Below are 17,828 nucleotides of genomic sequence, written 5' to 3' on the forward strand. Positions count from 1 at the left end.
CACAATATTCATTTAAACATATTCGACGAATATATTCGGGAGTTTTTCACGTGTTCGGAGAGGAAATATGCGCGACAACGTCGATAAGATAATTCGATCGAAAGTCTCGGCCGAGGGAAAATTACGCCGATCATCCGCGCCATTAACGAGCCATTCGGCCGAACAACAGCGAAACACGGCCACATAAATCTCTCATTACCCCTCGATTCGAAGGGACTGTGAAAGGAGCAGGAGCTTCTTTCGAACATGCAAATTCTATAAATTATCTTTTTCAAAACTCGTTTAAAATATCGTTGAATTTTCACTCGTGGGGGGACAGGTCTCGATCGAAAAAAATCATTGCCATTTTTTCCTCTGGAAAACGAAGAGAGAAAGAGGGGGGGAGGGAGGTGAAACGACGATCAAAACGAATAACAAGGCAAGGCGCGATCTTGATTCGAAAGATATCTGGAAAAGGCAAACTTAATGGACACCGATTGCCACGGATGGCCTTAGACGGCTTTCGTAGTCGAGACTTTGCGCCACGTCACGTCCGGATGAATTTACACGCGTTAAACGAGAGACGGCCGTCGATCGTGTTTCATCCTTTTTCTGATTTGATATCGAGTCGTAGAATTGTTATCTCGAAGATGGACGAGTGAAAAGTTTCGACGATTCAAAAGTGGAAAAAAAAAAAAGAAAAAAAATTGGCGAAGGAACCCGTTCGTGGAGAGAATTATCGTATAAAACCGATCCTTGTCCTTCATACCGCCCTATGTATAAAGGTAACGAAATCACTCGAGCAAATATCGCGGAGACTACTCGAGGCAGCTCGGGGCCGAAATACATATGCATAACGGTGGGAGGAAGCATATCGTATGCGCATCGATAAGATTGCTTTCGTAGATCAAAGCACGACGTTACGCGTATGCACGTACTCCTCCCCACTCGAGATTGATAGATCGAAACCGAATCTGCCGCGAAACGAAGCGATGCTCGGTCGTCGGTGGCCGTTATCGGTGGCCAACAACGGAGGAAAGCTGGGCCGCGACCAACTTCCGCCCCCTTATCAAAGCGCTCTTCCGTCCGAGCAATCGTTTCGGGGAGCATTCGATTGCGCCCAATAATAATATCTGTTATTACACCCGCTTGAATATTCCTTTAACGATATCTCCCCCCTTCCGAATTATTATCGTCCGCCAAATATCGTCCTTTCTTTCCTAAACATCGATTCTTTCTATTCGTATATATATATTTATATATATATATCCTGTACACAACTCGTACAATATATCTATATACGCGAACAAAGCGACATCTACCACCGTTCGTTAAGTAACTAATTTCATCGCGAGTGAATTTGGCCAGGTTTTCGGCGGGGAGGGGAGAGAAGAGAAGAGCCATTAGCGGCGATTATTCGGAGAGGAGGCACGTTTGAAAATTACTCGATCGAAATCCGCATATATATATATATATATATATACGTCGAGTCGAACGAGCAACCGAACCGATTAATCCGTCATTCTGATTTATTTCTCCGTTGGCGGCGGCAGGGGGCGCGCGCGGCGTTTTCGAACGCAGCGCGCTCCCGCCATGCCCGGCGACGAGTAGCAGCGTTATCGCGTGACAAAGCGCGTATAGGTGAACGATAGACGGTCGGTCGCACCCGTGAATATTCATCCGACCCGCTAATTGGCGATACGATGACTATTCATGAATCAACGATTTTCAATAGCTGTTATTCGACGTACGAACGAAAGGCGGAGCAACAATGAGCGAAACGGGGCGAGAGTAGAGGGGGTGGGTGGAGGGGGAGGGGGATGGTCCGTGTATATACGCGGGGAGAAGAGAGAGAGAGAGAGAGAAAGGGATTGAAAAGGAGATCCGAGAAATGGAGATTCGAAAGATAGGAATCGAGGATCGGAATAGGGCCACGCTCGAAATAAAGAAATTCCGAGAAAGGGATGGAGATAAATCGGTCTAGGAGAGACGTGTGTATATAAAGGAAGAGAACGGCTCTGCTCGGCCCTTCTCGAGCCGAGACAATGAGACTCGAGTCGATAAGAAACGATAAATTTCACCTCTCTTATATTTTCAATCTTAAAACGCGTTTCGAAAATAATAAAGATACGGGTGGATGGAAAGCAATTTTTCTCCCCCATTTGACAAACTCGTGTGGAGGAGCGAGAGGGATCGTTGGAGAAACGAGGGAAGAAGATTGGGAAAGTTGGATTCGATCCCCCTCCCCCTCCCTCCTCGTGCGATAATCGCACATGTCGAAGGTAAATTCGTGCGTGGACCGGGCGCGCTTGCGTCGGGCAGCAAGAACGCAGACGTGGTGCCTCCCCCGCGGCTCTCTGCGACGCCCGGCGCCCGATACCCCGTCATCGGTATTGGTCATCCTCGATGACGAGAAGGAATCGACGCGTGTGCCGTTGACAGATCGTTTAAATTTCGGGACGTGTCGCCACCAATTTGGCGCGCGCGGTGTCGCGGATCTCTGCCCGGCCGGCCAGCTTTCGCCCAAATAATTTTCCACGCGCGAGTTGGGCGAACGAGATGTCGCTCGCGTCGCGATCCCTTTCTCGTCCCCGATCGAACCGTGAAAATTGGTAAAGCTAGAAATTGTTTTAATTCGAATTCGATCGTGATTATATCGATATACAAATTTTCGATTATCGATTAATAATTATGATTAATTGGAGATTTAAAATTGGACGTTTTATTCTTATCCTCTTTTAAAAATTTCCTCAATTTTTAAATTAACTTTAATTTTAATCTTCGATCAATATTAATTCGGAGATTTATTATTTCATTAAGACGCTCTTATTCCATCCTTTCCTAAATTTTTCACTTTCGACAAAATGTAAACCAATAATAATTCGGAGATTTAATGAGATTCTCTTATCCCGTCCTTATCCAAATTTTTAAACCAACTTTAATTTTAATCTTCGACGAAATGTAACATGATCGATCCAATAATAATTCGGAGATTTAAAATTCCCTTGTCCCATCCTTTTCTAAATATTTAAATCAACTTTAATTTTAATCACCCACGAAATGCAACGAGTAATAATAAAATCACGTGACGATCGGCCAATAATAATTTGCAGATTCGAATCGCTTTCTCGATCGAGCAACTCGAAGATCTCGATACGAAATCGAGATGAAAAATTAGAATCGTCGATCTAATCATCTCTAATCACCGACGTCGATATGATATGATAAATAGCGCACGAGAGAGAGAGAGAGAGAAAGAAAAATTGGCGAGATAAAGAAGAAAATCGTGCGGCCGCCCGATGGAAACGGGGCGTCATTCCCTCAAATCGAAGTTTATTTAGCCTCGGTTTACGGCTCACTCCGGATTCACTTAAGCTCGAATCGCCGCAGGAATCGCAGCGATGTCGTCCCATGCGATTCGGAATTTTGGAACCGTTCCAAGCGACCTTTGAATAGTCACCGAACGCGCGCCACGGGGAAAGGAGGGGGAGCGGGAAGGAGGAGAGGAGAGGAGAGGAGGGAGGCCGAACGTTAGCGATCGAGGAGTGGAGCGGCTCGCGGAAAAATTTACGACGACAATAAACTTCGTCCACTGTGTGCGGCGAACAGGATTATATATATATATATAAAAATATATATACATATATATAAAAGGGAAGAAAAAGAAAGAGAAGGAGGAATCGAAGAGAAAGAAGAAGACGAAATTATCGCAACACGATTCCCCCTCTCCGATTAAATTCACACTTTCGACTGTTGCTTATCTCCCTCTGTTACGGATCGAGCCCAGTTGCTACAATTACAATTTGTCGAAGAACGGTTATTTAATTCCACAGGTTTTTTATCGCTCGGATATACCGCTAACCTATAATATTAGTAATCGCTAGTGAAATCGTAGAAACGCGAATAAATTACGCCATGTTTCGACAACTCGCAGACTTCGTTTTTCTCTCTTTCTCTTCCCTTTATCCTTTCTTTTATTTGTTACTCGCCACGGCTTTCGACTTCCGGATCAGCGATTTCGAACAAAAAGCCATGGGCGAACAAGACATGTTATATTCGTATCCGATGGAGAAATCCTCTCGGACCGAAACCATGAAAAAAAATGTCAATTTTTCCCGGAGGACGAAGATGATAGACGTTGAAATGGAAGTCGAAACATCAAAAAAAAAAAAAAAAAAGGAAAAAAAGAGAGAGAATAACGGCAAAAAAAAATGGAAAACAATCCATCCGCTGCTCGATTTTCGATTCCTCGTTTCACCGAATGCCGGGCACAATAGCGGCCTCCCTCCCCCCCTCCCCGCCTCCTTTCGCGCGTTGGGGGTGGAGGAGAGAGCGACAGACAGAGAAAGAGAGAGAGAGAGGGCTCTAAATATTTCCGAACGTGGCGGGGTTTGCGTTGCACGCGTGGCCGGCGCATCTGTTGCACGCACACGCGTGCCAATTTGCGATTCCTGGCGTAGGAATTAGCGACACGTAGCCGAGTGACCCTCGAGCCTTCCACCCTTATCCATGGGGTGTTTAAGGGGTCGGGCGCGGGATAATTAACTCGCTCGGCGCGACGCGAAATTCGAAACTTCCGCCGGATTCTTGAAAAAAAAAAAAGGAAAAAGAAAAAACAGGTGAAAAGCTGTGTGCAATCGTTATCGACACGTGAAGAGATACGTGTTGTTCATCCTCGCGGATTTTTGAAGATTTGGTTTCGTTTTTTTTTTTTTTTTGATTGGACAGAAAAAAGCAATAATAAACGATAATCTTAATATCTTTTTTCTTTTTTTTCGTTGAATCTGTGTGTGTATATTCGTGATTTTAAATTTTAAATACACGCCATGATGGTTAAATACGAATAGAATTTTGAAAGGATGTTTATTACGAGCGGGATAAATCGGCCAATTTGAATATATATTTTCGAATGATAAATTTATTCGAAAAAAAAAAAAAAAAATTTGGTACGGAAAGAGGACGAGTAATGGAGTGCCCTGACCCCGAAAAATTTTCGGAGAATTTGGAAATTTAAATATGTAAAAATTTTTCGTGGAAAGAACGTCGAAAAAAGAAGGAGGAGAGAAAAAGCGACTCGGCAACCTGGAAAACGTAACCGGATCCATAATAAGCAATCTGAACAAGAGATCTCGTCGAGGGGAGTGCATTAATCGGGAAATAAAAATATATATCTGGGTGCTTGCTCTCTGAAATTGGTCGGAGAGGCGATCGTTAACCGCTTTGGAAGGCGTCGCGTTCTACCCGCAACAGATACGTGGAATTTCCCTGCGTGAACTTTTCGTGAAATAACTGTAAATATCGATGAAACCGGGATATAAACGAGCGAGAATAAATTAACGGGCACGTCCACCTCGAATCCCCCGTTTTTTCCGAAATTTCTCCCACAATTTCGATATTTCGCCAAAAGGTATAACGGATGATGTAGCTTCGAAAAGGAAACGTGTCCAAGGTTCGCAAGAGTCGTCTCGTTTTCCCATCGAGGGCGAACGAGCGCACAATTTCCGAGAAACGCTCATTAAGGCTCGCACGAGACTCGCATTTCGCGATGCGTGTATCCCGATATTTTTAGAGTGTGGGTGAATCACTGTTTGGCGGGAGAGTCGTACGGCCCCGGCAGTTAAACCGCCGATTTCAGAAATAACGGCCACGGAAATTAATAACCCGCCTCGTTCACTCCATCGCGACTTTTCGTCGCCTCCTCTCCACGAGAATGCGTGTCCCGATACGAAAAAATCGTTACAAAGGGTAAACGACATTTTTTCCGACTTGCGAATAGATACTATTACAAAACACGTGGAACGATATTTGTTACTTTCTCGTATTTATCAAAGTTATCCGCCAAAAGTCAGAATCTTTTATATCGCGATCTCCACAATTACCATAATCGCTATAATAGACTCTCTCGTAACCCCGGTTAAGCCGTAGAAAAATACCGGCACTCAACAAAGCTTTGCCGAGCGTATATAGCATTCAAAGCGCATTAGCGTGAATCATGACAATAATTTGTACGAATGACACGGTAAGTAAAAGGTAAGGAGAGAGAGAGAGAGAGAGAGAGAGGACACGGTATAAATTACAAAAAACACCTGTCACATAACGCACGATCAGCCCCTACAAAGCCACCCCCGTTGTCCTTCCCCCCTCGTGTGTACACCACAGTTGACACTGTTGCAGTGTTGGCAGTGGTGATGGTGTTGGACAGTCGTTGCGCCGTTCGGTAACGCCGTCGTTTTAATAAGGCGACGGGTACGAATGGCAAATATACACGCGGCACAGCGTGCACCTGCGCTCGATTCTAGTCACCACCTATGCGCTCGTGTCGCCTGCCGCCAGCTCGTAAAACCCCGGAGGTCTAGACCAGCCCTGGACTAGACCAACGAGACGACGCATCCGAAATAACCCTCTATATTCTATTTCGAGGCCGACACGCCGCCCGATACAGTTCCTCGTGTCAGTGGGATACGGCCCGTTTTCATACGGCTCGCCACCAATTGCCCTTTCGAGAAACCTACTTTCTTTCCCACATCGAAATTTTCCAATCCACTCCATATCCTATCCTATTCTACGAACACCCGGATCGCAAAGGATTAAATAGCAAGTTAGCGAAATCGTCCATCTCGAAAGAAAGGGGCGATCTCGAGAAAAAGGATAAAGAGAGAGAGAGAGGGGGGAGGGGGAAAAATCGGGGGAAGGTGCGTTGGCATCGGTCGTTGTGTTTGGCATCCGGCGAACGAGTTGTCCGCGCCTCTGCTTGCTCTTCTCACCGGCATCGGAGAGCACGCGTGACTCACGTCTCCGCGTGCGTCGCGTCGTCTCCGCGTCTCGGCAAGTGTCGCCGCCACACGGGGATCTCGGGAACCGCGTCAAGGATCCCCCCACCACCGGGTCGGTATCGGGCCGGTCGGGTGGGGACGGTGGCCGCGCGGCGGGGTGGGGGGCGCGGGAGGGGGTAAAACGGAGCGATGGCAAAACTTTTGTCCATTCACGGTCGACACGCTCCTAATTGGGAGTACGCTTCGTGGTCTCGTTCCACGCGCACGGCCGCTCCGTGGAAACACGGACGGACGCGCGTTTCACTCCTCGCCACCGACGCCAGAAATTTTCTGCCGTTCGTCAACCGGCGAACCCTGCGTCCCTTTCGCGCGCGGACAACTAAATAATTGGCGGCGACCGATTTTTCCAACGCCCCCCTCCCTCCCCAGCCTGAATCACCGACCCGACTTCGGCGTAAAGTCGACGGACTGGGAGGAGGGGAGAGAAGGAGGAGGAGGAGGAGGAGAAGGAGGGAAAGGATCGTTGGTTAAAAATCGGGAAACGTCGTCCGGCGTGACCTCGCTTTTGGCTGCCCGCGTAAATCAATCCTCGCGAGACGGAGACATTATTTTTGCCTGACTGACGGACGACCGACGACGTGGAATTTCTTAACGAGAACGCTCAACGTCGATTCCGGGATCGGCCGTCGATAAAGTAATCCGTGTTCCGTACACACTTCGATTCGTCGGACGAGTTTTCGGAAAATTTCTTTTCCGCCCGATCGATATTGACCAATTTTATGCGGTTGCCGTAATACACTCTCGATCCTTGTTACGTCGCACCTCCGATTATTACAAATTACGAGAAAAAAGAAGAAAGAAAATTTTCGCGATCCTATTCTCTCCGATATCTATATATATATATTATATGTATATAAATATATATATACACACGATACGGTAAAAAGACCACACGTTTCCCCTCGCGTCCCCCTCCGCATCATAAAACCATGTATCTGTCATCGGAGCGAACCTGTCAGCGTTCCAAGAAACCGAAACCGTTGCCTGACTCATTCGTCGACTCGATTCGACAAAAGAATCGGTCTCCGGCCTAAAGAGAGCTTCTCGAATCCGATCCCTCGGCTAATAACATCGATTCGAACTCGTATTATATCGCATTTTACCCGCGGAAAAATTCGTTTTCGAAACGGCTGGCCGTTTTCACTTTCCTCCGAAACGTGTCAGCGGGTTATACAGCGCTTCATCGATCCTCCTCCTCCTCCTCCTCCTGCCTTTCTGCAATTCGCGTCCATTTGCGATTACGTCCGAGCGAATTAAGTCGGGAAAGGGGACGTGACGACAAGCTTTGCCAATATAATTGTCCCCGCGTTTCACAAATTCGCGGATAAACGGGCTTTCTCTGCCGCCGAAGGACTACCGCCTCTCGCGGCCTAATCAATACGCATAATTATGAAACTATGCGGCATTGATAGCCCCGACCCGGTTACCTCGTGATCTTGTGCCACTGGACACGAATTCTCCAGTATTTTATCGAGTATTTTATTATCGAGGATGAGAGGGGGGAAGAGAGGTTTAATACGAAGGAGCTAAATAATCTTGATCTTCGTCTCTCTTTTTTTTTAATTAGTTTGTTTCTCAGGAATTTTTCTTTTCTCTCTCTCTCTCTCTCTTTTGCTCGACGAGGATCATTTTGTTTCACGCGTAGAGTAATCCGGATTGTTGTCAATGAGAGATGCGGTTTGCACGATTCGTTGTCGATTCGAGGGATTATTAAAGTAGCGAAATTGCGTAATTGTTGTTCACTTTGTTATTAATCGTACACTATGTGTGTATACACTGGCGTACGCCAGTAATGTTTTGTTGGAAATATTAATCGTTATTGCACAGGATTGTGCCGACCGATGTTTGATAAATGTTTGTTATCAAAATTTACTCAACTCTGTAATTTAATTATGGAGGCAAGTTGTGTACCGGTTATTGTGTATAACAATTGTAAAAGTTGAAAAAAAAAAAATAATTGAACGTACGCGTGAATTTATTAATTACGCGGCGTTTGAAGATGTTGCGGTTCGAATCGAAAATTTCAACAGCGTGGAAAAAAAGGTTCGAGCTTATTAATCGTAAAGAAGAAGAAGAAGAAGAAGAAGAAGAAGAAGAAAATCAAGCGTCAGGAAATATCGCAAGAGATATGCAGAGCTGTCAATTTTCGATCACGTCTCTTCTCGCTGACTCGAGGCGCGAGCAAGATAAATAAATAATAACAGCGCTTCTGCCCAGTCCACGGGAAACAAAGAAATTAGTCGCGAAACAAGTTTTGCGCAGCGACACTTGGAAAGAAGTTGACCGATAAAAAACGTACGCGTAACGCACCGAGACCAGCGTGTCAGAAAATTTGTTGCAATTATGCTTCCGTTCCGTCCCGCAGATAACGTTCAGAAAATACCTGTCAAAGATATGCGAAATTGGAAACGACTTGTAAAAAGTTCTACTCCTTATTTACGATATACCTTGTTTACAAATTCAAGTTACCGGCTCTTCTTCGAACTCGCGCACATTCACTCCTGTCACATCCTTTTCTAAAGCAAAATTTCTAAAACCAATCTTCCGATCGTCGATGATCAATTTATCGATCCGTCTTTTTTAAAATTCGACAAGAAAAAAAAGATTATTCGGATTATTCTTGATATCTCACTTCGGTGAAAATAATTTAATTGTGCACAATTGTGTTTTCCCTATCCTGGAAAAACCGGGCGAAATCTCTCGCTATTCGTTCCATCGTTTGAGGGACAAATTTCGCGCGAGGAGAAAAAAAAACGACACTTTTCGATTCGATCCCCGCCGCGTACGGGCACACGTGGAGAAAATCCTGCACAAAGAAAATCAGGTTGTCAACCACTGTATGTGGGCCACTTTGCCGCAAGTCGGTCAAGCCATCCCCTAAATCGCCCAACTATCCTCCGAACAGCAAGTGTCGGGGAAACTTCGCCACCCTCGCACCCTCGTTGAAACTCGGGCTCGGCCAAGTGGCCTCGGCAACCTGACCAGCAATTACCGGTCGAAAGACTCGCGAGACGTGATTCGATTGGCCGAGGGGAGAGAAGGAATGGGACAAATCGTCACCAAATTTCCACGACACGGTCTCTCTCCCTCCCTCTCCCCCCTTTCTCTCTCTCTCTCTCTTCTCTCTCTCTAAGAGCAGCGCGTTTCGAATTCGCGCGTCGGGAGGGAAATTTTGGCCAACGGTTCAGTCAACCGTAAGAGATAAGCCGCACCGCACGTAAGTAAACTTCACCTTTCGCGTGTGCGAATACGGAAAATCGAATTGATCGGAAGAAGATCGTACACTTGGGTCCCGAGTCACTTGGTCACACGGGAGGAAGGGTTGTACGCGCTCCACCGGGCCCGGAAGCTACAAGTGTCCGCGGGGTGTAGCCGCGGGGACTGTGTCGTTTTCCCTCGGGTGAGCGAGAATCGGGCCGAGGGTGCAGAGGGTCGCGATTATCCGTTTCCCGGCACTGGGAAGGGTGCACACGCGGGTAAAGAGAGAGAGAGAGAGAGAGAAGAGAGAAGAGAGAGAGAGGACACACACGCGATGATACAACGCACATCGTTATCCGGCACTTACTACTTACCTGTTGCCAGAACTGGGCGAGCAGGTATATACGCTCCTTCTTGAACAGCCAGTCCATGGACTGCATGGCCTGAATGTCCAGCGAGTTGGCCTCCGCAGAGGCCTGCATGCTGGCCAGTGCCGGCGTGTTCAGGCTCGCTAGAACGGGCTGTTGGAGCACGGACGCGTTGCTGCTGGCTAGCAGATTCGCGTGGTACACGGACGGTGCATCCTCCGAACCGGCAGTAGCCAGTAGTTGGGCCCCTATCGGCGCTGATGGCCCCTGGAGGCCCAGTGACGAAGCCACTTTGACGGCTTCGAGCTTCTCCGCCGAGGCCGAAACTGTTCCCCTTGGTTTGCCGGCGCCGCCGACGCCTCCTGGGGCGCACGCCTCGGCCGGCGGGCCCGTCGCTACCGTCTCTCCCTGTTCCTTAGTCCCGGACACTGTCCCGGAACACACTCGACCCGTCGTCGCACCACACACTGGCCCCACGGTCACACGAAATCGCACAATGTCCTTCCCGAGTTCACCAAAGTCATCGACGCGCTCGTCGCTGCCTCCCTGGTCTCCCTCGCCTCGGGAGGGATACCACCGGATATCTTCGAATCTCTCCTGGCTCTTTCTTTTTTTTCAAGCCGGACGTCAGGCTGCCCGTTGCCGATGCTGCTGCTCTCTCTGCGCTTCTTCTCCCGGCGGCATCACACCCACACTCGCGCGGAAAAACCCGACGAACATGCACTGCACGCGGTCACACTTCACTGGCTCCGCTCGTTTTTTTTTCCCTCGCCTCGCCTCGCCTCGCCTCGTCTCGTCCCGTTCCGTTCCGTCCCGTCTCGTCTCGACTCGTCTCGGCTGACCTCAGGAAGAGAGAGTACGAGACCCGTCCTAGCAGGCTCCTAACCTGAAACTAAGAGCTACCGAACGACCGATGCGATGTCTGGAGGAGGTGCACGCCCGGTGGAGGGGGTCGGGCGGGGCCGAGGCGGCGTGGTGGGGGCCGGCCGGCCCACCGGCCGGCCAATCGCGCGCCGCCCGCTCCCCCCACCACCCTCCCCGGCTCACACGTTCAGAGGAGAGCGTCGCCTCGGTGGGGATAAGCTGCGCGAAGGAGGGAGACGCCGCGGAAAGGACCGGAGGCTGGCTAGGTGGTCCCTACCAGAGCGGATCTCGTATTTTCAGCTCCCCGACCGCCCTTTTCTCCAACCCCTGCCGATCCTCGCTTCCCTTCTTCTTTTTCTTCCTTCCTCTTTTTCTCCGGGCGTCTCTCTCTCTGTCTCTCACTCTTTCTCTCCCCCTTTCTCCCTCTTCTCCTCTTTGTATCTGTGTTTCTTATTTTCCAGCCACCCTCCACCCTCCAACCCCCTCGTCACCGTCCTCCCGCCCCCTCTCCTCTCTCACTCTTTCTCTCTCGTCCCGCAGACAGTAACCCTTCGATTGCTCGTTGGTGACCGAGCGTTACCTTTGTCGCGAGCGCCGTTACGATTTTCGTACGACGTTCTCGAACGTGGAGAAAGGTGGAGGGAGGTAGGGAAGGAGGGCGGAAGGGTGGGAGGGAGGAAGCGTGTGTGGATCGAGTTTCCACACAAGGGGGGGTTCCACAAGGGGCGTCCAGCTTGACCCCTCTCGCCACCGAGAGAAACGGCGCCCTCCTCTCTCTCTCTCTCTCTCTCTCTCTCTCTCTCTCTCTCTCTCTCTCTCTCTCTCTCTCTCTCTCCTCGACCCCCTTCGCCGCCAAATCGACGAAAATGTCGCTTTTTTCGTTCTGTTCGCCTTCGAGCCATTTATTTATCGTCGTATCTTCCTTCGAACGATACCCTTCCTTGTTACCACAGAAGAGTACGAAACTTTCTTCTCACGACATCGTCGTCCAACTATTTAACGGCGAAAGGGATCGGAACGAATTCGAGCTTGCGTTCCCCCTCGCGTTTTTTCTTCGGAATCGACGGCAATTTTGTACGCGGCGAACGCGACAGCCCAGCCTCGCAATCGGAGATTTTTCAAAAAAGAAAAAAAAGAAGAAAGAATGGTTTCAGAAGCGACTACTTTTCCCCTCCCCCAAGTTTCAGTAGAATTATTCCAACTTCTTACGTGCGGTTTATTTACGAAGTTTCCCAACCTAATAGTTTCTCGGCGACTTTTGCTTACTACGGCGGAATTCGTGGTTTTCGGGAATCTCGACGACGCGCGAGCAACTTTGATTACAACACGGTGTCCTCTCCTGGATCGCGAATCCTTTATCATTCCAATTCGATCTTTTCGTTTATGGGATTAAAACGATCGCGTTGAAATTCTCTCGCGAACGAATGGAAGAAACTCGTGCTTATAAATATCCTCGGGTATCCTTAATTTATCCACCATGGTGCGTGCTCGCCAAAAATTCACGCGAGATCTTTCAACTCGATTGAATCGTTGGAACAGGTTGATCAGAGATCGTCGAAGACCGGGGGAAAAATCGAAGGAGATGTTGTCGAAGCGGAAGACGCATCGCTTCGGGCGAACGCGTTAATCCGCGTTTACCGTGTTAAGCACACTTCGTGACAGTCGAGTTAACCGGCGCCGGTTTCCTCGGATAATGCAACTTTAATTTTGCGCGGCGTTCGCTCGCCGGTTACACGAGTTAATCATCGTTGGTGGATGATAGTCGCTGTTGACGCGGAAACGAAAACAACTGGTAACTCGATTCGTGCCACCAACGCCTCATACTTGTTGCTGTTGCCTTCTCCATCGATTCCCCTTGACGCGGGATCATCGATCTCTCTTCTCCACGCTCTCTCGCCTTTTTTCTTTCTTCTTTCTTAGCTCAGCGAGCGGACGAGAAACGCGAGATCAAGTTTCGTCGGAAATGAACGAAAAATCGTACGAAACGTAATAGCTGGAATAAAGATCGATTCGACCCCGAGATATTTTTCCATCCATCGAAATTGGACAGAAACCGAAGAAAATTTATCTTCTCTCGAAACTGAGAACTGGAAGGAGACTACTGGACGAGCACACGAAACGAAATTTGCCCGTTTCACGTTTTTCCTCGGTCGGACTCGGCTCTCGAGTCGAGATTGGAAAAGAATTGGCGAAAATACCGCCGGCGTGCTTCACGATCACCCGATATAACGCGGGGATTAGTTTGTCAACGCGGGCCGGCGCGCGCGTACACGCGAGCCGCGGCGTGCATCGCCATCGCGCTTCTTCCTCCGCCTCCCTCCTCCCCTCCTCCTCCTTCTCCTCTTCTCAAGCCGTAGGTCCGTCCACCTCGTCTTCGTTCCGTTTGTAATCGAACCGATGAAGAGAAGCTCGTCGAAAAATCTTACGAGGAAGCTTCTTCCTCCTCTTCTTCGGTAAAATTGAACTCACTGCTTCAACGATACATTTCCAGGAAAAAAAAAAGAGAAACCCACTCTTCCAAGCGTCCGTTACGAGTTCACGTCACACTGCGCGGGAACAACGTGCACACTCGACGAGATCTTAACCACCGGTCTCTCGAGGGAATATTTCGAGGCGAAAATTTCGAGAGAGAGGACGGGAGGAGGATGGTTGTACCCCGTGTTGTCACTCCGTGTTCGATGAGGGGCCTCGATGAGCGGCGTGGAATTTCGCTGCTCGCAGCAACGGGACTCACTTTCTTCGCGCGGTCGCACGCTACTCAATATACTCTGGTCGACGATAAACGGCAGCCCCCGCGGCCCCCTCGCGTCGCGACCCCCGTTCGGCAAGCAACGCGACGCTGTTCGAGGGCGATTGTAACAATATCTTCCGGCGAGCGAAGGATGCGCTTCTCTAAGTTCAAGAGCCGCGCTCAGGGACATCGCGGATACTCTTCTTCTTCTTCTTCTTCTTTTGTTTTCTCCTCTCTCTTCCTCGCCTCGGATGAGAGTAATCGAGAGAGATCGAACATTTCCCCCCATTTTTCTTTTCTCCCGCCTGAAATGCTTTCCATCTTTTCTCGACCCACCAGCGCGATCGAACAGAGATCGCGAGAGACGGAATCGTTTGGAAGAAGCGCGAGAAATATTGTTCTTTCGAACGAAAGAAACTTTGGATCACCATTTCTCGCAGAGGAACGCGGACTTATATTTTCAAAAATAGGGAAAGATTACGAGGAGATAAGCGTTTTACTCTCGTAGAAGAAGAAGAAGAAGAAGAAAAGAAGGACAGAGCGCGTTTTCACGCTGCTTCTCGGGATTTCAATCAACTCTTTCTCTCTATCTCTATCTCTATCTCTATCTCTCGGTTGGCCCGAAGAAACGGTTGGCTAGATTCGAGCTAGTCAGCCAGTCACCGCTATCACTCCGGTTCTCGGGTTCTCGCCTTTTTCTCTCTCGCGGCCGGGCCACAGAGAGTTGGTTGACCGGTCGAGATAGAGTCGACCGGGCGACGATCAGGAATCCGTCCAATGGTCACGTTCGAGCCGGTCGCGTTTCGGCTTTCAGATAATCCGAAGAGGCAGGGCTGCACGTGCGTGCGCGTCAAGAGATACCACCGCGGTACAGGATCGCGATCAAAGGGCTGCCAACGGACGCGCTTTTGCTTCTCCACCACTCGACGACGACAACAACCACCACCACCACCACCACCATCACCACCAACATCACCACCACCACCACCATAACCACAAGCACGACGTCATCGTCACCACGAACGAATCCTTTTTTTCCCTCCCTTCGAGGAAAGAATTCCTCGTACCGATTCCCTCATCCATCCATCCATCTATCCGTTTATTTATTCCCGAATCGCGAGGATTGAAGACCGGGAGGGGGACGCACAAGTGCACACACGCGTCACAATCGTGGAAAGAAGAAAGGATAGAGAAGGGAAAAAGAGAGAGAGAGAGAGAAAAAATAATAAGGCACAAACAATCACCTGCGCACTGTTCGAAAGCCTTTCTTCCCTCCTGTTTCTCCGCTCTTCCCTCTCCGAAACTCGCGAAGGGTGTGCGCGCGCGAGAATGGGAATGAAGAGAGAAAAGAAAAAAAAAAAAAACGAAGAGAGAGAGGAAATTCCTCCTTGCACGCGCGAGGTATATACGGTGTGTGCGGTACGAGGCGCAACGGCCGCGTGAACGTAGATCCTGCTGGGCCTGTGTTCTGCCCGAGACTAACTCGAACGCTCGCCTCCTGCAGCCCTCGCAGTCATCCCTCCAGCCACGCACTTTTCCACCCCGGCGAAACTATTGTCCACGCCGGCCGAGCGAGCCAGGCTCGCCCTGTCCCCTCCCCTCCTCTGTCCCCGGCCCCCTTCCCCTCCCCCTCCCCCTGCCCGACGAGGAAACGGTAATGTCGCGCGTTCGACGGAAGGGGAAACGTAACGTTTTTTTTCTCTCTACGCGATGGAACGCGATGGCTCGATGGATACGCGGCGTCCCATCGCGGCGCGCGAAACCGAGCGTCTCACAACCGAGAGCGGCGCGATGTTGGACAAAAGTTGGGCCGCGCGGCGCCAAGGGACGCCCGCCGCGCAGCCTGTACGGTGGCGCCGCGCCCCGGCCGCGCTCCAAAACCTGCCGCAACGGGCGCAAAGGGTGCCCACCCCTCGCTCCCCCCTCGGCCAACCGCCACGAGGACACGACGCGCCGCGTTCTATATATCAGCCGCGTATCGGAAGTATCGGTGACTTCAACGGCCTGATCGGAAAGAAGGGTTCGCCCGTCGTCGTTGACGGCGACCGCGCTGCGCTTTTCCTTCCTTTCTTTTTCTTCCTCTCTTCAAATTTCTACTATTCTACTTCTATATATATATATATATATATACATATATATACATATACGTATATACTATCTTCTTCACTTTAATACATCGACACGGGATGGAATTATTCGGTCGGGTTCGAGAAAAAAGGAGAAGAATTTAACTCGATAACTTATCGATACTTTTGTTCGCGTGTCGAAAGGAGAGATCGGAACGAGTCTCTCGGAGAAACGAATGATAGTGATGATAGTTCAACGAGCGAGAGAGAGAGAGAGAGAGAGAGTGAGTATGGGAGAGGGAATGCTGGGGGGCTGAAAACGAGTTCACGAGGGTGGCGGGCGGGGGAGAGGGGGCGGCGGTGGTGGTGGCAGTTTAGCTTCTGGCTCCTTTTTCCGATCATATCGGGAGTCAAACCTCGGCGACAGGGTGGAGGAAAAGTGGTGGAGGAGCATGCGCCGGTAAAGGGTAAACTTAGGCGCAGGTTCTAACCCCCTCGTGATCCCTCTCCCTCCGCGTTCCTCCACACGATCACACGACCCGACGTTTTTCCACCCTTATCTTCGCTCGCTTCACCGTCTCAAAAACCTGTATAGGCACTTTCATAGCTTGCGCCGCCAAGATGTCAACGGGGGAATGTGTCGCTTTTTTTCTCCCCTCTCCCACTCTCTCTCTCTCTCTGTGAGGAGTTTGGGGGGAGGTGGGAGGAGGAGGGAGAGAGGTGCTCGCACGATCGTCGATACGTTTCTCTGTTTCGAAGCCAGAAACTTTTTCGACGGCGTGCACACTTTTATTTCTTTCGCTTTTTTTCAACGTGAAGCGAGACTTATTTGTATATACACACATATATATATATATATATTGTTCTTTGTTTCTTATCTTTTTTTTTTGGTAGAATTTTAATAAATTTCAATATTCGAAATTTTTCTTCTTTTCTCTTATGAAAGTATATATACAAATTCTTCTATATACGATTCTCTCTCTTTTTAAAGCACGAACTCGACGTCGATTCCTCGACGTAACCGTTTAATTTCTAATTTCGTTCCTTTCGTAATACTCTCGGAAGAATTGTTATGCTCGCGTTGCGTTTCTCGTAATCGATCGTTGGTCGGCTTTACTTCGATCGAAAATCGTATTGCCGCGATATATATATTCAATAGAGTTTTAGATTCGCTCGAGATAAGCGATAAGAAGAGGAGGGGCGGCAAGGTGGGAAAGGAGGGATTAAAACGAAGTTTTAAATTATGTTTGCCACTTGATGCCATTCGAATGCAATTCTTAGGATCTCACGAAATAAGATCCAAGCTCTTTGCGTTGGGCACGGCCATCTGCTGTGCATTACTTCGCTCTGAATGTACACAAAGAAACGCTTCCTCGGGTAATGCAAAGCCTTAAATGTCTGTAACGGGCACACTTTCCACGAACCATTTACACTTGTCTTCTTATTAAAAAAAAAAAGAAAAAAAAGAAAGAAAAAAAAACAGAAAAACAAGGGAAAGGAGAGAAAGAAAAGTGCTCGCGAAGAAACTTTTTCGAACCGTTTGATAATCCGCCGCGAAAAATCATATTCCTTCCTTCCTTCCTTCCTTCCTTTCTTCCTTAGAGAAATAAAGAATAAAATAGAGATCGTCGCCTACCTCTCTCTCTCTCTCTCTCCCTCCCCCAAAGAAAGAAAGAAAGAAAGAAAGATTCGCTGGAAATCGAAAATGAGTCTGAAAAGTCGACAAAGAGAACGGACGACGAGGCGTACACCTGATGAAAACGGCGGGGTCTCCGTGACTGCGTCCCGC

General features: G+C 49.0%; 1 protein-coding gene across 9 annotated transcripts in view; it reads right to left on the minus strand.

The window, feature by feature from the left end:
- The window catches only part of LOC107999169 (homeobox protein cut), a 98,986-nt gene extending 83,521 nt beyond the window's left edge, over positions 1-15,465 (minus strand). For 5 of the 9 annotated variants that reach the window (XM_062076872.1, XM_062076869.1, XM_062076874.1 and 2 more), the window contains exons 1-2: positions 15,218-15,465; positions 10,385-11,277 (exon numbers count right to left, since the gene is read on the minus strand). In XM_062076872.1, the coding sequence (XP_061932856.1) occupies positions 10,385-10,492 (108 nt within the window). In that variant the 5' untranslated portion in view covers positions 10,493-11,277; positions 15,218-15,465. The remainder of the gene's footprint in view (positions 1-10,384; positions 11,278-15,217) is intronic. The other 4 variants (XM_062076875.1, XM_062076873.1, XM_062076871.1 and 1 more) reach the window with 2 other exon arrangements.
- Between the last annotated feature and the right edge of the window lie 2,363 nt (positions 15,466-17,828).

Source organism: Apis cerana, linkage group LG6 (genome assembly GCF_029169275.1).
Source record: "Apis cerana isolate GH-2021 linkage group LG6, AcerK_1.0, whole genome shotgun sequence".
Classification (NCBI taxonomy): Eukaryota; Metazoa; Arthropoda; class Insecta; order Hymenoptera; family Apidae; genus Apis; species Apis cerana.